This window comes from Thermobia domestica, chromosome 4 (assembly GCF_964235325.1).
Source record: "Thermobia domestica chromosome 4, izTheDome1.hap1.1, whole genome shotgun sequence".
Taxonomy (NCBI): domain Eukaryota; kingdom Metazoa; phylum Arthropoda; class Insecta; order Zygentoma; family Lepismatidae; genus Thermobia; species Thermobia domestica.
In genome coordinates, this window is record NC_137457.1 from 194,660,061 (window position 1) to 194,685,981 (window position 25,921).

General features: G+C 37.2%; 1 protein-coding gene across 4 annotated transcripts in view; it reads left to right on the top strand.

Annotated features, from left to right (window-relative positions):
* The window catches only part of LOC145683839 (bile acid-sensitive ion channel-like), a 216,300-nt gene extending 190,605 nt beyond the window's left edge, over positions 1-25,695 (top strand). For 2 of the 4 annotated variants that reach the window (XR_014131194.1, XR_014131195.1), the window contains 2 exons: positions 16,297-16,493; positions 24,105-24,238. Coding sequence is in view for 2 of the 4 variants with exons in the window: in XM_081755434.1 (XP_081611560.1) it covers positions 24,105-24,302 (198 nt within the window). In the remaining 2 variants the exon portion in view is untranslated. Of the gene's footprint in view, positions 1-16,296; positions 16,494-24,104 lie in introns of all 4 variants that reach the window. The other 2 variants (XM_081755434.1, XM_081755435.1) reach the window with 2 other exon arrangements.
* Positions 25,696-25,921: the final 226 nt, after the last annotated feature.

Below are 25,921 nucleotides of genomic sequence, written 5' to 3' on the forward strand. Positions count from 1 at the left end.
ATTATATATTACAGTGATTCAAAAATGTATTTTTCCAGTAGTTAGCTCCTCTAAAAACTCACAGGCCTCGAAAGTCAAGTAGTAGTATACGTCCTATCGCTATTATTACACTTAAAAATATCAATATTTAAAAATGCCTGAAGTTCTTTTTTCACTTAGATATAGCCTACTCACCTCAGGTAAGTAGATAGAAACAAATGGAAAAGTTAGGGAAATGAAGGTCATGAAAATAAAACGCAGACAAATTCACCAATCTTCATGAGATACTGTCTACAATGCACTGAGCAGAGTGAGTCGGTAGGTCAGACTGAGTCTGTGGGTCGCAGTGTGTCATGGTGGGTGGTGGGTCGCAGTGGGTCATGGGGTGGTGGGTTGCAGTGGGTCATGGTGGGTGGTGGGTCACAGTGGGTCAAATGTTGTTGACTTACGACCCACTGACCCAGCCAGAAAACTTGACCCACTTGACCCACTGATCCAGCGACCCACTCCATCTCTGGCTTTGTGTGATTGGCGGCTCTGTTAGACATTTAGGCCAATTAATTATGTAGTAATTTTCAGCTGTAAAGTTTAATTTCGGAACAATGAAGTCACGTGGGCGGCTTGATCTCGCAGTCTTCTGTTTGCGGCACTTTTCTATCCTTCTCCAACCTAACGTTCGAATATGCAGATTTTCATCTGCTGTCATCACTCAGGTTTTGATGATGAGCGTAGTATCCGTTTGTTTGTAGAACAGAATGAACTATGTGTTGTGGATTTTCTGGCAGAAAACGTGATAGCTTAACTATGCTAAACAGATGCATGGCGCCCATTTCGCACGAAAGATTTCGCTGTATTGAAAACCAGACGGGAGCGTATACTATAGCAATGTACTGGCAAAGTAGACACAAACTTGAACTAGGTTTATCAGTACTGATGTAGTGGCGAAGCATCCTACAGGCCAATGTAAGCCATCGTGAATGTGATAATGGTCCTGGTTTTGTGTTTGCTAGATCGGTAGTAGACATTCCTGTAGCAAAAGCCTTACAAATTTCAAAGAGATAATTATGGTCGCTGCTTAAACAATCTGGTTTTTTCATTTGAGACACCCACTCAATGGGAATGGGTGTAAAGGAGACGATCGGTGAACGTTTACAATCCATTAATTTCTTTCCGATGGGGCCGTAAAAAGCGTTGGGTCCGGGCGTCCCATCATCCAATTCGGTAACCAGGTGTCGAAATGGCAACTTGTTGGTATGAAGAAGGCAAATCTGATGCTGCTGTTCCTTTCCTAGGGATCGTTGTATCTGACTTATCACGCTGTTATCCCATCCTGTTTTCGTGGCTTCACCATCGCTGCCGACTGCCTCAAGACTTGACACGTCGTACTAGTTCTTCTCTAAAAGCTTCAATATAGAGCTCCAATATATATTTTTTAAGAAAGCACGTAAACTTATTAAATAAGAGACACATCATTTATTTTTGAAAATGTCTCATACTTCATTGTGTTACACCTAAAACAATCCTGTATGCTTACGCATATCCAAGCAGTGAAAGAGTATTTGGGAGTTAACACACCTTGGGATCCATATAAATAAGATTTTTTAAAGATGTCCTTAGCAGATTTTTCAAAAATTTATGAATGAGAAGTTGAAAGGTCTTCTATGATTAATTTGTTATTTGGATAACAATCTAATGTGGAACCGAACCTCAAAGAAAGTTACCAGCGTACTAGTTTAATATTACAGAGGTTCTGTGTTTAGAATGTGAAAATGGATGAAGAAAGGAACGTTCTTATTTCACTAGAAGAATATTTTATTAGTATATTATTTGTGTCATAATAAAATAAAATCATATCTGATGATAGGAAAGTAAATGATATAATTAATACTTCCCCTCCTATTGATGTGATGCAATCAGTATTTCTTAGAATGATCAATTTCCACAGTTACTTACCAACGGTATACCTAAAGATTCCGGCATTGTATAAGGAATTAAAGAAAAAAAGTAGGTGACAGTGGTCGGAAAAGCATGAGTTATAAATTGAGGATGTAAAGAAAACGTTGTCCTTTTAATCAGGATCGAAATATGGTATTGATGACGAATGTTTCCCCTCGAAGTACTTGGGGACTAATACTTAATAAACAAAACTGGACATTTTATACGATAGCATACACGTTGGCTATAATACCTACTGTAGATAAGAACTACGCATAGTGTAAAAGGGAGGACATGCTGATTACCTTTGTGTTAAGAAATTCACATATCCCTTTTCGGAAGGCACTTTAAGAGAGTATCTCATACTCAACCTCATTGTTTAATTTTTTATAGGAATATTCCTCATTCCAGTGCTTCTACTCGTTACAACAGTGATTCTTTTATTCAAAGTGCTACTTAATTAATGTAACAAATGTCGGGATTTGATTCCTGACGCCGAGAAAAGAAAAAATGGTTGTATGAACAAATAGTACATTGGACATATTGGCAGAATTAGTGAGAGCCGAAAGCGTGGGAACATTAAGTTCGAAGCGGTGAATAAAAACATGCAGTGCCACAAACGTACATCACAGGAGATGTTCAGACATGCAATGCATGCATGACAGGGGGCGCGGTGGCTCAGTGGTAGAGCGTTCACCTCTGGTGCTTGGGGTCCTGGGTTCGATTCCAGCCCCCACCAAGCGAACTTTGTGGTGGACAAACACCATGCTCGTGGGTTTTCTCGGGGTTCTCCCGTTTCCTCCCACTTTCTTCATTCCACCATTTCACTCATCTCTCATCATCACCGCCTCCTTTAGCCTAACCGGCATAACCGTGGGACGTAAAACTCAAAGATTTCATTTATTTTGCATGCATGACAACGCCGGTTCTGGGTCAAAACAGCGCAAACAATAACAGCGATGGGCGAAAATAGCGTGTGTAAATACAGCGTGGACAAAAACAGCGCATGAACAAAAACCGCGCAAGGACAAAAACAGCGCATGCAAATACCGCGTGCACAAAATTAGCGCATGGACAAAAACCATACAAGGACAAAAACAGCTCATGCAAATACCGCGAGGACAAAAACAGCACATGGACAAAAACCGCGCAAAGACAAAAATCGCGCAAGGACAAACACAGCGCATGCAAATACCGCGTGGAGAAAGACAGCGCAAGGACAACAACAGCACAAGCAAATACCGCGTGAGCGAAAACAGCTGACGGATAGAAAACATAGATGAACATTTTGTACTAGGCTCGCTCGCGCTCGAGCAAACTTCTTTCAACTGGGCTCGCGCTCACTCGGGCTCGCGATCACTTGCCTCAATTGGATTCGCGCCTCCAACGCTTCCCTCAATTGCTCTCACAATCAGTCGCGCTTGAGGTCACTTGGGCTCGCACTCACCTCTCTCGACTGGGCTCGTAGTCACTCAAGCTTGCACTAACACGAACGGGCCAAGATATGAATTAGGTTGAGAACCATTGCCACAGACTTTTTAAAATTTTTATAGACATCTTTAGGAAAGATGAGCTAGGAACAATTACAGAAGAAATCCCTCAAGTTTGGCAATCCAAATGCCTTTACTGTGTTTCAGGTTGCATAATTGACAGGCACACTTCCTAGTTAAATAGGTATAAGGACAAAAACAGTGCATCCAGAAAAACAGCGCAACAACAAAAACAGCGCATACAAATACAGCACGGCAAACAGCACATGAATACAAACCACGAAAGGACAGAAACCGCATGCAAATACTGCGTGAAAGAAAACAGCCCATGCACATTTTGCCATGGACCGTAGATAGATATTTTACATTAAGCTCGGTCGTCTAGAGCTCACACCTTTCAACTGGGCTTGCGCTCACTCTAGCTCGCGACCACTTACGTCAATGGGGATCGCGTTTGCTTCTTTCCACTGGGCTCGTACTCACTCGGACTTGAATTCACACGAACTTGCACTCAGTATTCTTAACTGGGCTCGCGCTCACTCAAGCTCGCGATAACTTTTCTTGACTTTGCTCGCGATCACTTCCTCAAACTGGTCTCGCGCTCACACGAGCTCACACTTAATTCTCCCGAGTGGGCTCGCGCTCAATAATCGTAACTGGGCTCGCGTTCACTCGGACTCGCGCTCACTTCTCTCAACTGAGCTCGCACTCACTCAAGCTTACGCTAACTTCCCTTATCTGGGCTCGCACTCGAGATCACTTCTCTCATCTTAGCTTGCGCTCACTCGGGGTCCCGATCACTTCCAGAAACTGGGCTCGTGCTCAGTCGGTCTAGGATTCATTTATGTCCACTGGGCTTAAGCTCAGCCGGACTCGCGCTTACTTATTTCATTGATGCTCGGGCTCACTCAGGCTCGTGTTCAATTATTCAGCCGGAGCACATCTGAGTGCCAGTGCCGAGCTCACGAGCGTCGATCTCGCTAGTTTGGACGCCTATGAGAAAAGCAGCGTATGCATGGCCCGCAATGTACACCCTTTCCGAAAGCAAACATTAAGGCAATAGTTGTGAGACTAATCTAGCAAAGTACACTAGCTCTTGCGCTAAACCTGACTCTTGGTTGGATCGCGCAGACTTGCAGTATTTCAGCCTTTACTAGAGACTTCATTTACTGCTGATTTCCGCCAGTCAGAACTATATTAACAAGTAACACTTCCCAATTGTAACACTAGGATTTTGATATGTGGCAGATACATATTACAAATAAAACAAACGAATACGTACTTTTTTTTAATTTTCTGCGCAAAAACGGTTTTATGGGGCAAAAAACTAACAAAATATTTTGGAAGCTGATGTTCGAAAGGCAAAAAGAAGTGGACCGAAGTGAACGAAATTGTGCAGAGATATTGTAGACGTAGAATGAAGGAATACGTGTTTCGTATTTTCCTGAAAAAAAAAATGGTTAGATGGGGAACGGATCTTTCCAAATCTTTGATCACGAAATATCAAAAGTGTTAATAACCGTATGTCAGATGTGTAAAGGACATGAAGAATTGCAACGAAACTTTGTGTAAGGACAATAAGTAAAAATAAACGAATACTTTTTTATTTTCTGAGAAAAAAAGGTTTTAGGTGAGAAAAACGCCACATAAAATTTTGAAATTTGACGACCGAAAGGCAATATGAAGCGCACTAAAGTAAACGAAATTGTATACAGATATTGTAGACGTTAAATGATGGAATATATGTTTCATATTTTTCTGGAAGAAACGGTTAAATGGGGCACGGACCTTCTAAACCGCTGAGTAGAAAATATCAAAAGTTCAAATTTCAAGTGCAAACGCGTCAGAAGTTTCTAAAGGATATTTAGAATTGCAACGAAACTTCATGTACGGGCAATTTGCAAAACAAACAAAACGTGTTTTAATTTGTGCGGAAAAACAGTGTTTGGGGCCAAGGTCCCTCCAAAAAAATAAATATTACCGTAATATTGCAGAAAGTCGACCGAAGCAAATGAAATTGTATGTAGATATTATATATGTAAAATAAGGCCTTTCTTCTTTCTCAAATGTCCCTATCCGATTTTGATTTAAATTTGAGACATCAACAGCAAGGACGAAATAAATCGACACGTATTTTTGTTTATGTGAAAAACATTGTAAGGATTAAAGTACGCTATAGTATTTGTGTTTACTGTTGATCTGCCAAATTTGGAGAAATCGGATGGAGACACTCGTGAAACGCGAAAGGTCTTATTTTACATATACAATTTACACGCACAATTTCATTCGGTTCGGTGCAACCTTCTTCCACCCAACTTCTCGGTCCACCGAACAGATTTTTTCTTGTTAGAAAATACGAAGCACGCATTCCCTCATCTTACTTCTCAAATATCTTTGCACAATTTCATTCACTTCGGTCCACTTCTTCTTGCCTTCTGGGCGTCAAATTTCAAAATTTTGGGTGCGGCTTTTGCCACTAAAACAATTTTTACGCAGAAAATAAAAGACTCGTATTTGTTTATTGTTTGCTTATTGTCCCTATACAAAGTTCTGTCACAATTCTTCATGTCCTTTAGGCACTTCTGACATACCGTTATTAGCATTTTTGATATTTCGTGATCAAAGATTTGGTGCCGTCCATGCCCCAATCAACCGTTTCTTCCAGGAAAATACTTAACACATATTCCCTCAATTTATGTCTGCAATATCTGTACAAAATTTCGTTCACTTAGGTGCATTTCTTTTCGCCTTTCGGGCGTCAACTTCCAAAATATTTGGTTTGGCTCTTGCCCCTAAAACCGTTTTTCCGCAGAAAATTATAAAAAAACACGTATTCGTTTATTTCATGTGTAGTATCTACTAGGGATGGTCAGACGGAATTTCGGATCTTGGGTGCGGATCCGAAGTTTCGGATCTTGGATCCGGATCCGGATATCCGGTTCCTGGATCCAGATCCGAAATTTCGAAGTTCAGATTCGGACTCCTGTTTTGAATATTTTGAGCCTTAGATTCAGACCCAGAACTAAAATATCCATATATATATATATATATATATATATATATATATATATATATATATATATATATATAAATTTACTAGGTGAATTTTATCTAACTCAGTGGGAGACAAGACAATTCAATTTAAATGACAAGAGATTACATCAAAATCTCATTTTCACATTTTTCGGGGTTCGGGTTGCGCACACCCCATCATTTAGTCTTTCGTATATCTTTAAACGTACTACGAGTATGCCATTTTCATCTCAAGTCAGTAGTTGTATAGATCTGCCTTTTGTTATATATTAATCGAGTTAGGATTAAAATTCGATTGTTTGTGAGACCTATGATAATATTTTCAGATTGAGTTATAGCGTTGAAAACTGCATAGTAATGCTGCATATTTTCTTTGCCCCACATTGGAAATTGATGTAGTCTATCTTATACAGTCGGCTCTTATGATTAATCCAGTGATCTGAACTCCTGGAGCATTACGCTAAAATCATGGATGTACTTTAATTTTCGTCATTATTTCTATTTTTTATTATTAGCAAAACAAATACCATAAGCGGTATTTTACATAATATGTACGCAGATCAGTCAATTGATTGATTAAAGTTTACCGCAAAGCTATTACATCTCTAAGACACTGGCGGTCTTAGAACAAAATCCATGGCTTTCCCATAAAATTATAAATCTCTCTACATAAAAAGGGCAAAGTCCTGAGTGACTGAGTGACAGATCACCGTACAGGGCAAATCGCTTAAGCTAGAAACTTGAAATTTGGACAGTGTATAGGATCTGTAACGTAGGATACAACTAAGGAAGGACTTTGGGAAATTCGACGAGGAAGGGGGAAATGGGGTGGAAAATATTTCAATAAAATGGCCATATCTCCGAGATTCTTGACGTTAGATACTTCAAATTTGGTATTTGGGTTTCTCATTGAAAATAATTTAATACTTGTTTAAATGTTTTTTTTATATTTAAATTAGAAGGGGCAGGGAAAATGTAGAAAGTAAAAAAAGGTGGAAATTGCAATTATTACAACTAGTATAATAATATACCTATATCTCGGAAACTTAAAAGGTTAGAAATATGGAATTTGGTATTTGGACTCCTCACTTAAAATAATTAGATATGTGTTTCAACGTTTTTTGATATGTGGCTCAGAAGGGAAGAAAAAGGGCGGGAAGAAAATTAAGTGGAGATTACAATTATTGTATTAATATGGTCAATCCTTTAAGGTTAGAGACTTGAAATTTGGTATTTGCATTTCTCATTGAAAATAATTGGATTGTAATTATTATAGTAACATGTCGATATCTGGGAACCTCTGAAGGTTAGGAGCATAGAAGTTGGTATTTGGGCCTTTCATTTGAAATAGATATGTTCTTAAGCTTTTTTTATGTATGTCTTAGAAGGGAAGAAAAGGGGGCGGGAAGAAAAGATTTTTATATTTCAGAACCCTGGAATTTTAGAGAAATGAAACTTGTTATTTGAAGGAAAATTCGTTATGTTTGCAGGAGCATGATATGCGAGGCCGTAGACCGAACAAATTTGTGGGCTGGGGGGAAAACCCACATTTACTCGCACTGAAATTCGGTATATCTCGGGATACCGGAATGTTATTACATACAACTTGATATTTGAACTGAGATTCGGTATGGTTGTAGGTTTACGAGGTGCGAGGCCGTAGGCCGATCAAATGAGATATCCGAGGGTCTAAGGGCGAATCCCCAGACATTTCTTATAGAGGCTTTTGTGGTGCGAGGCCGTAGTAACGGGGATCTAGTGGCGAAGCCCCCAACTAGCCGCAGTCTAGTAAGTATATAAATGTATTTGCATAATGATTGGAAATTGCATGTATGCCTATGGACAAAATTGCATAAGTAGCCACGAGAAATGACAATCCTTTAAAATAAAAATTTTAAAAAGCCAACACAATGTACTATTGAATGAGTTGTATATTATGTTTGCGCAGGGGCAAATCCAGAACGGACTCCTGGAGGGAGCGGATGGATTCTTAGAATTTGTGAGCGCAAGTCCAAGTGAGCGTGAATCTGAGTGAACGCGAGCTCACTTAGGATTAGTGATCGGGATCCCAATTGAGAGGAGTGATCGCGAGCTCGAGCCCGGTTGAGGAAATGTTTGCGAGCTCGAGTGAGTACGAGCCCAATTGAGGTAAGTGATCTCGAGCCTCAGTGAGCGCGAGCCCAGTTGAAAGAAGTGTGCCCGAGCGCAAGCGAGCCTAGTGCAATATGTTCATCTATAATTTTTGTACACGCTGTATTTGCATGCGCTATTTTTGTCCATACGTTGTTTTTGTCCTTATATCTATTTAACTAGAAAGAGTGCCTGTCAATTATGCAACCTGAATCACAGTAAAGACATTTGGGTTGTCAAACTTACGATACTTCTATATGACAGTTATTATATAAATTTTTTCAATTGTTTTTTCAATTTTCTGATTTTTTCAATTGTAAGCATAAAAATATTACGTCCCGTATATTATGCTCTTGTAAATAGTATACTTATATATGATATATTAAATTGGGCTGCTCCTTACTCTACTCGTTTGAAATCTTTGATGGTTCAAGAAAATAATATTGTAAGAATATGTTTAAAAAAAGGGTCTTGACAGTAGACTAGATCAGGGTTGCCAGACGTCCCGGTTTTCCGGGACGGTCCCTGTTTTCAATGATAGAATCAACTGTCCCGTAAAAGGCTTTCGGGACGCCTGTTTGTCCCGGTTTTCATTCTTCAAATTGAAAGAAATTAACGTGCAAGAAATAGTATGTCTCAGCTAATAACGAAAGTTTTTCGGAAGATTTGTGTAGCCAATTAATTTTACTAAACAAACAACCAGGAGTTTGAAATTCACATCCATTCTTTCGTTCTATCAGGTGTCTAGCTTTCAGAGGGGGGAAAATGGATTTTTAAAAATATTCAAGAGGTATCATATGTTGTGGCAATAATTTCTTAAATATTAATTTCAATAGGAAAAAAGAATATCTTTTTTTCTGGTGACGGGCTTTAACTACTAGTTATTTACACTTTAATTGCCAGCGATTTGCTGGAACTTTAGTAATCAATGGAAATAACTACTGCTCTCAGTCGCTGCATGTTAACCGCATTTAAACTATTTCGTCCTGTCTGCTGTCTTCTGAGGCGCAATTTTACAACAGTGACGACGCCGACTTTAATTTCTTAAGGGTCAAAGGAGAGACAGAGACATTTTTGAGGGGTGGCTATTTTTTCATACTGTCTCAACTCGTCTCGTGCGCATCAATACAGATAGGTTAATCCGACCCTGATTTTAACCTATTACAGTGGTTTGAATTCCACGTTAAATAGTCCGTTTGAATTGTACGTACCCTCGGTGCTGAGAAAGACACTAAAATCCTATCTAACAAACTTAATTAAATATACCTTAGTGAACCTATATTTAACTGATTACACCACCACCTATCAGAGTTTGAAAAACTGTTTCGGACAAAATTTGAGTATTTTTCCCTTAGAACTCGAATCTGCAATTAAAATGATGGAGTTCCCATATCAGTTTTCAGTTTCGCCCCTAAGTGGGGAAGCAGAGGTCAATTTTAGCATAAATTTTAGTAAATTTCTTCCTGCAAAATATTAACTTTTTATTTCGTACAGTATTTTTCGTCCGATGCTTGTTTCTCAAGATATTTTGCAATATGAAGTAACAAAATTCATTCCAATGTAGCGTCATAAATGGTATCTCATCATATTTTTCTCCAACTACTCAGCTTCTGTAGTATCCGTACGGTACCAACTATCATGAACTATTCGTATGAAAGTGTCCAATATTTAGTGCTTCTTTCAACGCAAGCAAAATCGATCTTCTGTTTCTATCCGACATTTTGAAGTTGCCCCCCCTCCCAATAGAGGTATTCACGAGAAATCAGTTTTCGAAAATAGCACCGTTTGTTTCCTCATGTTCACTTTCTTACTTCGCTTTAGTTTCAAACAATTATTTACTATCCTCGCATTGAAGTATTAATGAGCTCGTGTAGCTCTGAAACGGAAAGATACATAACAAAGTGTTTCCTCTCAAAGTTGTTCAAAATTTAGTGATTGTTTCAATGGGGGCAAAATAAATCCCTGTTTCCATTTAAAATTTTGAACTTGTTTCCCCATAGAGGAATTACAGAGACGCTCCTGATGTCAGAAATATCGCCATACGAATTCAGCATATGCACTTTGTTATTTAATTTCAAAGATTTCTGTACACTAGGACCTGAGTTAAGGTCTTGTTACGGATGTCGCCCTGTGTAGCCTAAGATTGATGTCCCGGTTTTTTGTTTACAAAATCTGGCAACCCTAGACTAGATAGATTCTATAACCAATTTTCAGTGTTACCACTTTCAAAATTATATTCGCAGAACGTATTAACATATGTTAAAAAGAATAGAAACAAATGGGAGGGAATAAAACATGTACATAACCAGAAATATGACAAACAAATATTTAGAAATTAAAGCAACGAGTAAATCTATAACTCAATATCAAACATATTACAGAGCTCCGATAATCTATAATGAACTCCTACTCCGAAACAAGGAACAAAGTAATTTTAAAGTATATAAAAGATTAATTTTACAGTGGTTAAAATAATCCAAGGTATTTTTTTTAAAAAAACTATTATTAACTAAAAGTAAGAATTATAAACCTTATATGTTGCGGTAAGAAAATAAACAAGTAAATTAAATACTAGAATCAGGCTCACACACAAGGTTTTGATTGTGTGAGCCATTTTCTCTTTTCTTTATTCTTTAAACAAGAAATTCAAAAATTTTCCCAACATAGAAATGCACTGAAATAATCTGCCCGACACCGGAAGATAGACATGACTTCTGGATGTCCGAAGTCCTTTCATCTCTGAATGCCGGGTCGTTAAACTATTAATAAAGGGAATCTAGGAAGTCCGATTTCCTTTGGAGAATTAATAGCACTTACAAGTAGGAAATTTGGCTTGTTAATTTCTGTAGCAGTTTACTTTTCCTTATTCTTTTACATTATTCCATTAATATTTTGTATGTTGTCACTTTTTAATTTAATATGTTTATGCATTTTTAAGTATATGCTTTAATATATTGGATACACAAAATATATTAAATGTTCTTCTTTCTTTAAATAAATAAAATAAAAATTCTTCCTTTTTCTGCTGTAATTGTTCCTGACTCCTCTTGCTAAGGATGTCTATAAAAATTGTAAACAGTCTCTGACAGTGGTTCTCCACCTAATTCCTATCTTGACCCGTGTGAGTGCAAGTCCGAGTAGGCGCGAGCCGCATTAGCGCGAGCACGAGTGATTGTGAAAACAGTCGAGGAAAGTGGTCGGAAGCACGAGCCAATTGAGGTAAGTGATCTCAAGCCCAAGTCAGCGCGAGCCCAATTGAAAGAAGTGAGCTCGAGCGCGAGCGAGCCTAGTACAAAATGTTCATCTGTGGTTTTTGTCCATGGGCTGGTGTCTGTTTTCGCTCACGCGGTATTTGCATGCGATGTTTTGCCCTTGCGCCGTTTTTGTTTATGCGCTGTTTTTGCCCACGCGGTAATTGCATGCGTGGTTTTTGTCCTTGAGCGGTTTTTGTTCATGCGCTGTTTTTGTCCACGCGGTATTTGCACGCGCGGTTTTTGTCATTGCGCAGTTTTTGTCCACGCGGTATCTGCATGTGCGGTTTTTGTCCTTGCGCGGTTTTTGTCCATGCGCTGTTTTTGTCCACGCGGTATTCGCACGCGCGTTTTTTTGTCCTTGCACAGTTTTTGTCCACGCGGTATCTGCATGTGCGGTTTTTGTCCTTGCGCGGTTTTTGTCCATGCGCTGTTTTGACCAGATACCGACAATGGCGTCATGGATTTTCGAAACTTCAAAGATACCTAGGTCATAGCGAGCAGTTGCATAGACATTATGCATAGCAGGGCCGGGCTTAGGTAGTGTGGGGCCTGATTAAAACATTTTGCGGGAGCCCAGGTTTACAAGTAACTTGCACCAAGGTCTGTGGAACCTATATATATATATTAATGGTTACACCTATTTCTCTTTATAACGTTTTTCCATGTGCAAAAATGTTCTGGTGAAAACGCTCACTCTGGTCATCCCCTATATCAGCTAATTTTTCATAGAAATAAATGGAAATGCAGTAATTTTAAAACACATATTTCACCCTTGTGCCTCGCAATTTTCCAAGAAGTTTCTGTACCAGTGTTTCATAGTTTTCTTTTCTTACAACTAAGCCTGACGGTGTTGAAATCCTGTTTCTTGATCGAACTTGGCAGAGAAGTGAGGAATTTCAAGAAACGAGCGAAAGCAAAATTTAAAGCGCTTTCGTCCATAAAGACGTCCGCAGTAGCCAAAAACCTGTTTGATCAGAGTAAGCCATGACCAGTGTTTCAAGTTTGAAAATTCCATTTTATTTGTTAAACGGGTAAAGGGATGGAAAACAAAAACACATTAACAGACACCGAGAGTAAGTATAAATTTATTTGATGGTATGCTTATCATGGCCGCCATCTTGTATCTAGCTTGACTTTTCTTTAAATACGAAGGAGGTCATGTAATATATCAAATTGGGCTTTAATTTTATGAGAAATACAATGGTGAGGTCTATGTTCCCATAAGTTTATATTTGTAAGGCATAATGAAATGCATATTCATATGAATTCATTGGTTCAAAGATTTCTTAACAGCCGTATCTTTTTGAAAATAATTAAAGTCAGGAAATCCTAATGTACGCTAGTGAGAACATCGTAGGTAGCTACTTATGAAAGGTATAATCAGCTTGAAATCGCTATCGACTGCAGAGAAAATGAAATGGTGATCAGACGATCACAAACCTTAAGGAAGATGGGAGATGGATGAAATATTTTCCATTGAATTATTTGAGTTAGAAGACAAACCTTCATAAGCTGCCCCCCATTCGGTACGTACTAGTATACATTTTGTTTTCGTTACTTATTTTTTTAAAAAACATCCACCAGATTTTTCGCAGGAGAGGACAAAGTTTGTGCTCTTGTTTTGTATTTTTAATATAGCTATAATAAGAGAAAGGATATGCAAAGAAGTCTCACTGAGACTGATTTATTTGATCCCATCTCGGTATTCACGGTAGTATCACAAGACATAATTAGTAAGAACGCCAGGAACTTTTATTTAGTGGGGTGTTCCAAATAAAGGAGAGTGTGCACGCAGAATAATGATAGACATTTTACACAAACTCAAAGAAAACAACACTCTTATGCCCAGAGGTGTGTGTGTAAGGAAATTTGTGGAATTGTTAGCGGTGTTGGGTGTGCACAGAATACTCCCTGGACATAATATCTATTTTTACAACAGTTGTTAACGTAAAAAAGATAAAGAAACTACTGCAGCACTGAAGTTAGAAAATGTTTGCTAGTGTCTTTAAACTGAACACAAACTATTCATTTACTTGTTAGCGAGAAGTCATACCCTCCCTTGTGGAGTACATGGATATACCTGTATTGCAATATGTTGTTCGTGTACTTGACAACCGAGAATAGCAGAGCCATCTTAACGATACCATAACCACGTAGCCGGGGGTCTTGCAAGCATTGGGGGTCCCGCGTGCAGAATGGCATGTATTAATTATATGTATTAGGAGCTAAGTTTAGTTATAGGGACCACAATACCCATGTTTGCTCTCGGGCCTAATATGCTGTTCGTGTTAAAACAGCACTGGAGAGTAGATTAGACTGAACAACGGTACTAGCGCGGGGCCCGATTGGGAGCAATCGGTCCAATCGGCTTAAGGCCGGCCCTGATGCATAGGTTGTTCCAAGTCGTTGACATCAGTAGCATACACCACACTTTTAATATGTCGTCACAGATAAAAATCCAGTGGAACCGGACCAGAAAACCGGGCAGACAAATGCACTGGACCACCACGTATGATCCAATGCCTTTAAAAGTTGTTGTTCAACCACCATTGGACATTCACATTGAAGTGTGCAAGGTCTCCACCATCATGTACCACATGTTGCGGGAAACCGCTAGAGAAATATTTCCCAGTAGTTCGGAGAGTGTTTCCTGCAGGAAGATCAAATATTGTGCTCCATTCAATCTTCGGGATAATATGTATAGGCCATTCAGTTGATAATGGATAATACCACACCATACATTGAATCCAAATTGGTGTTGATGGTAAGTAACTACCGTACCAAAGGGATGTACGTCTGCCCATATGTGTGTGTTATACATGTTGACGATACCATCCCTTCCAAATATGGCATCAACAGTCAACAGTACTACTACCTGAAACAGTATAATGGTAGTGATCTGTTGGATGAACCACTAGCAGAATGCGTCACGTGATTAGAATCTCCTTCTGTCAGTACCTGTACCCTCTGTAGTTGGTATGGGTGCAAGGAATTTTCATGTAATTCACACCACACAGTCATGTGACTAACACATTTTACGACTAACCTCCCTAGTACTTATACCTGGTTCATTGTCTACAGCTTGTAATACAGCTTTCATAACAGGTGTTCTTACGCGACGAACGAGACTAGCATCTACATCGGCAGCTAGTACAGTCCCTGTTACACGCACGTGCCAATAAACTGTTACAAATATCTTATATGATGGTTAGTGTCTGTTAAGACAATGTTCGTATAGAGACATGCTGCTTCACGCACATTGCCATCTGCACGACCGTACATAAATAGCATCTAGGCCTGTTAGAGGTTTGAATAAGGCACCAGGTTTTAGTCAAGCACTGCCACTTGTCCTATTAAACACTCGCAGCACAATGACCGAAATCCTGTACTGTAACGTCTTGAATACAAGCACCACTTGTGTGTGTGAAACGAAAAATTACGTATTGAACACCAGTGTCACCTGTAAACTTTCATAGGCCGATACATCTAAGCTTATTGGTTTTCAACATCTATCTATTCGAACTAACTATACCCACGCTTTCGACTCTTGCTAAATCATGCTATATGTTCATTGAAACTTTTTTTCTTATCTCGATGTCAGGAATGCCCTCCCGACGTTAGTTACAATAATTAGGTTACACGCTGTATACACCCTGTTCCAAAGGACGATCGTTTTAGCTGAAATTAAGCTGAACGAAGTCTTCAGAAACAGTAAATCAAAGATGCCAAGGTCGAGACCCCAAGTCAACGATCTCAATCTGAAAAAAAAAAAATGTGCAGACGTATTTTTCTTCGTTTGAAGTAATAAGAAGGTTGAAATGTTATGAAGTGTAGGAAAAAGTAGCAATCAATAAAATATGTAACGATACAACATTTAGAAACTATGTATACATGTTAACAGATATTGATTTTGTTACTTACGTTTCCGTACACTACAGAAGTTTTCCAATGAAAGACGAGACAACGAACATAGTTCTCGTATCCATTGTAAAATGAAAAAGACAAAGGAGACAAGCGCCATCATCAAAGATTTTTGTCTGTTAGTTGACAATGCACTCGCTCACAAAGTCCAGGAAACCCTGAATCTTGTCCAACGCTTAGGGTACAAATTACTTTCTCATCCTTCATATTCACCTGACCTCACGCCATTATATTTTTTCTTGTTTCCAAAACGGAAACAGTCTTTGAAAGGTCGGTGTTTTTCTTCACATGCGGAGGTCATTGCTGCAATGGAGCACTGGTTTACCAGCCAATGTGACACTTTCTACAAAGAGGGGTTGTGGAAGCTGAAAGACCGGTTGCAGATATGTGTTACTTTTGTATAGAACCTGCTCCAGTAGTTATGTATCTAAAATACAATTTTATTACTCTCCCATTACATAATCCATATTCCACATAAAATATTTTGTTAAATTGATAAACAAATTACATGTTGCATGGATGTTAATTAATTGTGTGTGCGGCTTCCTTTGTAGATGTCAATGCATCATATTGTAATAATCGGCACGATTACCTGAAAACTAAAGATGTGGTTAATGAACTTTTATAAAGAGGCACATGGAGATCAACTCAGTGTAAGTGTATTCGCCAGTGCAACGAAAACAAAATGATTCCAACCCTTGAAGCGATTTATTATACACCAAATGTGTCTAAGATTTGTGTGTATTTTCAGGTATGTAGTGTTTAATGTATTCTTCATATTGATACTTTAAAGAAATGCCAATAGTTAGAAACGTATTAACTTAACATTCAATGATAATATATTTTTAAGTTTCAATGTGGTATCAAGAATTACAAATTTGAGAAATCAGGTAGAATGCTATGGAAGCGTAGTATATTCACATTACATATACACGGTGTACGTGCCTTGGAAACAAATTATAGAATTAAGTCGAAGACAATATTACCTGATGTAGCTGCTGAGATCTTCAGACGTTTCCTTTTTATAGATTTTCTTAATGTCAACGTCACTCGAATTGGCGTATGGCGTCAATCCATAAGCTTGCAGTGCACTGTTGCCAAACCTTCAGTGAGATATCTAATCATTTGCAAACACCCATAAATATGAACAATATCAATTACGGAAGATAACCCCATGCCGTAAACGTCGCCAACACCTACCGGCCCACTTGCCGGTAAATGTCGATCGTCAAAGGATTGTGCCATTAGCGGCATGGTTTCGTCGAGTAGAAACAGATATGTAGAGTCGTGGTGTCAAAGTTACCACCGCGTAGCAGCGATGACTTCATTTTGGTACGCGCTCCTTCAATTCATCGCGGAGAATCGCGAAGGGACCAACACAAACTATCGCCAGTCATATGCATGCTGTTATTATCATATATTATTTTCTTTGACGAATTGTTTCTAATGTGAGCTCCGGGCGGTGAAGAGGTTCCCTGCCTCTATATCATGAAGTGAAAAATCTTGATGAGTACTTATTAAATGAATTTAGATGGCAACTGTCGCCAATCGTTAGAAAATAAATATGGAAGAACTATGAAATGAAGTAAATAGACGCGCATCATTTCGTTATATTTTGTCATCTGATCCCAAACGGTTATCGTCAAATACATACTCCTGAAGGAGCACTCTGCTTAGACAAATTAAAAAAGACTTCAACGTTTTATCCCTGTACAAGCGAAACTTTCTTCAACGCTTCTGTAGCAAAGTCAAATGAGCATGTGCCTAGTTATCGTAAGGTTGATGGATCGCGCCAACTCCTGAGTTTCTTTTTTAACTTTTTTTTTTAGTATTTTCAGACCCACGTTAATGTAAACAAATCACGCATAAAGCCGATTTAACATATTTTGGGAAGTACTTTTCTGGTTCTTTGGCGTTTCGTCGCCTCTCTGGAACTGGTGGTATAATTTTCAAAACAGAAGTGGGGCCACCGCGGACTGTCGTTGCGGGGCCGCCAATTTTTGGCGAGATGTCGCTAGTTGCTCATCGGTGGTCCACCGACGCTTACGGTATGGAGTACATTCCTCACTGAAGGTTTGGAATCAGCGCACTGCGAGCTTATTGGCTGACGCCATACACCAAATTAGGTGACGCGGACTATAATGTATATTACTTCTATTTAGTTAATATTTTAAATGTCTTTTGTAGCTATGCTTCCGTAGTAGAGCAGTGGCTCAGTGGTAGAGCGTTCATCCCCGGTGCTTGAGGCCCCTGGTTTGATACAGTGCGTTTGCTCCGTACCTTTCTTAAATATATTTTTAAATATTACACGTAATCACAATTTTCTGAACAAAATCGAAACTTCTTTTAAAATGTGCCTTGTTGTGGTCAAATGATTCAAGTGCACTGGTTCTGGATTTGATTTACAGTGAGAGCTAGTGTATTTTCGTCCAAGAGATGTGACACGTCGGTGCAAAGAAAAAAGTGTTTAAATAAGCGTAACCAAGCTAATCAATAATACAAAGAAATAATACAATGTTACGAAATTATCGAAGAAACGTTGTTAATATTAGGTAGGTGCGACTGAAATATCCAAACAATGATTGTCAATTTCAAAAGTAGAAAAGTGAAAAATTCAATGCCGGGTTAATCAGTGGCCTCTAGATAAAGCTATCCTACTAAGAAGTGATTGAAACACTAAAAAATGTTATAATCGCTGAGACACATGTTAGGAGAATACAGTGAGTGTGAGAGAGTTTAATATGGCAAATCATGGATAGTCTGCACCTTCGTTTGAGAGCGAGTATAGGTTTGCATTGAAATGACCATTATAACATAATATCTGTTTAATATTGATAGGGGCTTACTGACAGGTTTGCAGTGCATTTGACGGGGTTTGATATTGCAACGATCCTAGCAAACTGCCGAGCCTTCCCCACTGTACTGTAAGTTAAATTCGTGCTTAATTAAAACTATATTTGTTTAAATTTAAAACTGTTGGCCGTTATCACCTGTGCATCACGGACAGCAATCTGCCAGTAATTCCTTGTTTTCGCCTAGCGGGAGCTCATGTGGTTTGGATTCCACGTTAATCAGTAGATCCACGTCTCATATAGCCTCACTGCTGAAAGGGACGAAAACTCAAAATCACATCACACATCTATGTTTTCACTTTTGGTTTAGCCCATAAATGTCTTTGTTCATGAGCTCCTTCATGGCTAAGCGGTTAGCGTACGCGCCTTTGGCGTGGCAGATCCGGTGAGAGCTCACGTGGTTCGGAGTCCACGTTAATCAGTAAGTCGATGTCTCATATAGCTTAGTTGCTGAACGAGATGTTATACTCAAACTCAATGTCTTTCTTCATAAATTTCTTTGTGGGTGGTTTTGCATATACGTGGCGTGGACATTAAATTTTGATTTCTACGTCATATGTATCTAATTACATACACACCTATAGAACAAACACAACAAACTTGGAATATATTGTTTGTGTATGGAAAATCATCACGCGGCGCTGCACCGGAGAGCAGTGGGTATGGAATTCCATACACGTGGCAATCTCCGTGTTAAGAAATGTATAATAATAAGAATTATTATTATTATTATTATTATTATTATTATTAATAATAATAATAATAATAATAATAATAATAATAATAATAATAATAATAATAAACGGAAACGATACGATCACTTACTTAATTTATAAACATAAGTTAACATTTATTAAACTATATTACTGCAATGGAATTAAGTTGTTTCTCTCTCTCCCTGAATTGCAAAAGCCGTTATTGAGCCAAAGCGTAAAAGAGAACTTGTGCCACTCACGACTTTAGAGCGGTGTGTGCTCAGAATATCGTATCTCTTTGTTGTTAGTGCTAGCTTTCTAAACGGATGCAGTTATTCCCGGTAGAATATACAAATAAATAGACTTTTGTATTACTATTAAAGTAAATAATTATACTCATTCCGTCAATGTGATACTTGTGGTCCCTTAACCGTATACAGACAGCTGACTCATGGAAGAATCGTTGATAATAATAATAATAATAATAATAATAATAATAATAATAATAATAATAATAATAATAATAATAATAATAATAATAAATAACAGAATCACGTCAAATATTCTTGCAAATAATAGGAAAAAGTTTGCGTCACTTTGCTGAACACACCAGTGTGCCGCGTTATACCGATTGTGGCACACTGGAATATAGGGTATTGCTTTTTAATTTTTCCCAACTATTTCAACTGCTTCAATTGAAATGGATCTATAATAATAAGAGAGTAAATTTAGTCTTTTTACCCTTCGACTTAGAAATAAGGTTCGCGAGAATTTCATTAAAAAATAATGTACTCAGAATTGTATATAGCAGTTTGTTTTTTTTTAGAAATGACATACGTCCTGCAACTGTTTTCTGATTGAAATTATTTGAAATGAAATCTTTAAATTTTACGCCCCACGTTGATGCCGGCTAGGTTAAAAGAAACAGTGATGATGAGAAATGAATGAAATAGTCGAATGAAAAAAATGGGAGAAAACGGGAGAACCCCGAGAAAACCCACAAGTGTTTGTCCAACACAAGGTTCACTTAACGTGAGCAGGAATCAAACCAAGGACTTCATGCACCAGAGGTGAACGCTCTAGCACTGAAACACCGCAGCCTCTGAAATTATTTAAAGGAGAAAGGGATGAAAACTTGATGACAAACACATTTGTTAAAATATGCCAGCTTTTCGTGAAATATTGTTTATAGACAGGGGCGAACTTAGGCTTTTGGGGACCTGGAGCCGATAAATTTATAGGGGCCCTATGTTATGAATAGTTCCAGAGCATAAATTTTCTTTGCTCCCTTCCACAGCCTAATAAGCTTATCAAACCACTGAGAACTATGCTGTAATATTTTAATGTGCTCCAATTTACAACAATTAGTTACATTCATTATTAACAGTTAAATAATTATATTCATTATTAACAGCTAAATGCTCCTGATTGAAAGACTTAAATCTAGCGATACCGCGAGCGTAACGAGCGGAAAAAATTAGCGTAGATTTGAAGCCTATAATATAATAAGTTGATTGCTTTATTTTAGTATTAAACAGAGGGATTTCAAGGGGCCCCCTGAGCTTGGGGTCCGGGAGCCTGGGCTCCATTGGCTCCGCCCTTAATCCGCTAATGCTTATAGATTATAAATTCAAGTGGCCGGGCCGGGGCCGGGCTAAAATTTCGACCAGTGCAGACCTCTAGTCCCTGTGCATATGCTATCTTTGGAAATACAGTAGAGGTTCGCTTATCCAGGATAAAACAGGCAGGCATAACGCCGGATAATATGGATTAGCTAAGAAAAGAGCTATTAAAAGTCAAACTATGATATAATTTTACATATAACGCATCTAGTAATCATGTTTTGTAAGAAATAGATAGTATAATGCATTGAATCAGGGACGTATCCAGTGTGAGGTCCTGGAAGCCGTCCCCTTCCAATACTCAAACACATTTTAATAAACCTGCTTTTTCCCTTTTGGGGTTCTTTTATATCAGATTACTTTGAGTCAGTGTCCAAACTGTGAGCAATGCTTTGTTATAATTCTAAGAACATACCGTAATGCAATTGCTACCAAATAGAATTAAAGAACACTTTTAAATGCGATTACAATTTCGTTTTTGTTCTGTTTATAGCGTTAGGTATTAGAACGATACACTGATTGCCATTGCTATTTTTCTTATGTGATATACGCAGCAGACAGTTTTCCTTACATCTCTCAAAAATATTTTTTTGATTTCGTTTGTGCTACAATACAGTTTGTTTAAAATAAACCGGTTCATAAGTGAAAAGTAAGAAAAAGTTTAAGAGAAATACAGAACTGTTGCATTATTATTATTATTATTATTATTATTATTATTATTATTATTATTATTATTATTATTATTATTATTATTATTATTATTATTATTATTATTATTATTATTATTGATATTTTTGAAGCATTAGAATTACATGCTTACGAGTATTCGTATTGGGCCCTCTCCGAAAAGAAAACCTGGATACGTGCCTGCAATGAATGATAGACGTATGAGTTATTTTGTAGACGGGCGTGCTAGGCGATAGAGTCCAGAGCATCAAAAAAAGATGAAGACCACAACTTGTAGTTCTTCTTGTCTATTGATGCTACTTTTTACCTGCAATGATATGTTGAATAATACGGTATGTGGAATAAACGAAGGTCAGATAAGCGAGACCATGGCATATTGGTGTTTCATACACCTAAACCTGTAAAATATTTGTGCAGAAACCATCTTTCACACACTAGCTAAATTTGTAGGTATGATCGCACATATTGCCTTATAAAGTATAATTTTATAAAGAAAAAATATTTGTAGGATGCTGAAAACTTATGAAGACCAACTTCAGTAATTTTCTATAGATTTCTTCTTTAATAACGAGAAATTTATTTCACCACGATAAATTACGTTTGGTACTAAGATGTCTTTTTCTGTCTATATATAATTTTCATACTTTATTGGACACAAAATTGTTTTTTCCAAGAAAAGAGGATGAGAGAAGAAGCTATACAACAGCATAAACTGAAAACAATTGCTATTACTAATAGTACACTAATTCTAGATAAATACATCATCAGAGGAAACAGAAAGTTGTTTCCTTGTTTCGGTTCTTATTAACATAAAAATTATACAGTTTCTATAATGTTTTGTATAAAAAAATGGATGGGATGGGATTCGATCTGGTGTCAAAACAGTATAAGAAATACCCATCCGTCATTCTACCCACTTGACCACACAGACTACCTTTTGATGCCTGTCTTTTTCTTAACAAATAAATGCTCATGTCTATAGAGCATTCACTTCCAATCTTAAGACAACAGTTTCCGTCTTTGTTTCTATATTTCCGTACATCATCTTGGTTACAGAACCTAATTTATATTTGGCAGACAATTTACACCCTAGATTTAAGCTAATAAATTCAATAATATTTTACTTCACTTTCCAATTCCTTGATTCAATTCTCCTCTCACCAATCGTGTTCTTCCCTCTGCAATCGTGCTCTGCTACTGCAAAAATCCCTCGAAAGCATTATTGCCAGTATACAAAACCGAACATAATTTTGTTTTTTGCTTATATTTTTATTATTTTATTATACTTTTTGGAAATATGTCCTTAGATGGATTGGTTTCTATTATCACCACTTAGGCCCTACTAATAAGTGAATTTTACCCATAAACGTAAGGAAAATAGAATTATTGCGAAAAATCGTGAGTTACAGTATACGCTTATTTCTTTTGAACATAGAGGTACATAAGACTGGAAAAGCATGACGAATGGGGTGCTTACATATCATACAACCACATATATTCGATATTCGATATTCGATGTGCCACATATCACGTCATGGTGTATGGTTATAGAAGTGGCAGTACCAGTCAATAATAGACAATAGGATGTATGTCGTTGGAATTCTTATACTGAAATATACCGTCTGAAGTTGACTGAAAAACGGACATATGGTCAATTTCTAGAACCTCTATGTAGGGATTAATGTTGAGGTTGATTTCTGGGCGTTACAAACGAAATCTTATGTTGTACCAAATTGATGGGTGACTTCTATAAATACACCTTTCTACATTATCGTTTACTATGACATTAGACATTGCGCTTAACACGATATCATCTAACGGCTAAGCGTTCACGACTGTAGATCAGGTTGAAACGTAAGTCGTCCGAAGATATAACTGTTCCCTACTCAGCACACCAGTGACAGTCCATTGTAGCTTCAAGCATTGTGGTGTTGGCCCAATGGAATCTAAGAAGGATGCAAGATTGACAGTTTCTGGTACAAACGCCGTGGTTCGGATCCCTCTTTAAATCCTTCCGAATGGACATGTCTTTCGCAGAAGATGGAAGTTTTTTCGGTGTTATTCGAAAGTTCTTAGAACAAAAGTAAGTTGTATTTTTAAAGGTATTTCTGGAAACTACAAAGCTCACTTTCTAGAAAGATATAACTTTCTGTACTCATAATAATTGATTTTACATTTGGAAAATATTTTCGTTAAGCACTACGAGCTGAAACTTACAACCTGTCCTGAATGTGTTAAGAAACATCTCTTTTAGCTTCTACATTAAAGAGCAATTTTAAATTCCTATCATTAACTTATTATCAGAAAGAAAAATGGATGATCTTTTGCTCTACGTCTTTACAGTTATGGGTACTACTATGTAGAATATTATATTAAAATAAAACGTTGCTGTCACAGAAAAGAAAAATGGACAATAATTTAAATAAATGATCCGTTTATGTGTATAAAAGCATAGTTTTGTAAGAAGAAAAGTGAAATTTCTAATCATAATTTATTTTTCTTCTAGGACTTGGCTTACGAAGAGATAACCGAAGAGTTTTCTTACTCACTAATTTCGATGCTTTGTGATTTTGGAGGAACATTAGGTCTATTAATGGGAGCGTCTGTTCTTACAGTCATCGAACTGATGGAAATTTTGGTGTCGAAAGCGAGCTACAGGAACTCAAATTCCTATTGGAGAAGATTCAAAGTACTTGTGCATTAATTCAACCAAAGTCTGTATTGTGAAGCTATCTCATACTCGTTATTCTGTATTATATCACCTCACATAATTTGTTATCGAGAAAAATCTAACAAAAATTTTGTAAATTACGATGTTTACTGGATGTATTCTGTATTTATTATATCACAAATTATAACTACAACAAAATGTATTTTAAATTTAATTCTTCTCTGCACTGTCTAAATTTATTAGAATTTTAGAAATATACATTGTGATAATTGAGATAAATTCAATTGTATGTAAACTATTCAGTTACATCAATCGAGTGGAACTAGGCCCATATAGTAATGTCAAAAGAACTTACAAATTGTAATTATTTAGTAACTAAATTGTTCTACATCCTACGACACGATCATCAGAGTAGTATATAAATACATGTAGATATGCCATTAGACTCTTTTTTTTAAAAAAAAAAACGAAAAAATGATGACGTTATGTGAAATTGACACCAACTTGTGTTCCAACATAGAGTCCGCATCATCATATATTAATTAGTGGTGGGAAGAAAAACCGGTTTTTCGATTTTCGGTTTTTAGAAATATCGGTTCGGATTTTCCACCGAAACCGATTTCGGTTTTCTTCAAAACCAGTTCGGTTTTCCAGCGGATTCGGTTTTTGTTTCAAAATTTGTTCTATGTGTGCCAAGAATAGTGTTTCGGTGTTCTTCGGAAACCGAATCCGTTTCCACAGAAATAGTTTTGTGTGTTTTCCAAAAGTTTCCACCGAAACCAGTTTCGGTGAAAACCGAACCGGTTTTGAAGAAAACTGATAACGGTTTTGGAGAAAAAAGAAATGTCGGTTTTTCAAGTTTTGGCTTTTCTAGAAACCGTTTTCCGGTTTTTTTAAAAACTGGTTTTGCCCATCCCTAATATTAATACTACTAGATTAAATGAATCTGTTTTTGCAACGAAAGTCAAACATTAAAAAAATAGTTGGAGAATGAAATGCAATGCATATTTTGTTTTATTATACTTTTTTTTAGTGTAGTACATTTCTCAACATTTTGGGTTAATGAACATTTTACAATTCTATTTTGTATAGTGTTAAGATTGACTCTAAGATAATATTTACACTGATAATATAAGAGTTAAAATATGGAGAAACAAAACCTCCGTGTATCCTGAAGCACTGTACTATGAAGTATATGATTTTGATTAAATTTTGAAGTATTGCAGGAAATTTTCTGTTCAAACATTAATACGGTACTGAGGTAAATGATCACAATGAAGTCCACATAGCAATTTTTGTGTATGCCCCAATAATTACGTAGAAAATAAACCAAATTTGACTTTGTCTGAACCTTAAATATTAATCCCTGAGAATATTACTCTAATAACGTCACATTTAAAATAAATATGCGATCAAATTAATAACACTACAATTTACTTGACACTAATTTTATTCTTAGCATCATATATGATAATTCCATCTATTATTACGCTGTTTATTATTTAGAATTATTCTCTCTCCTATTTATGTTGCTATACAATTAGATGCTTAATTAGTCTGGTTTGTTCTTATCAAATAAAAGGAAATGTAGGCTGCGGAACAAACAGAAAATTAGTCCGCAATATTTATATTATATGTGTAAATTTAATAGA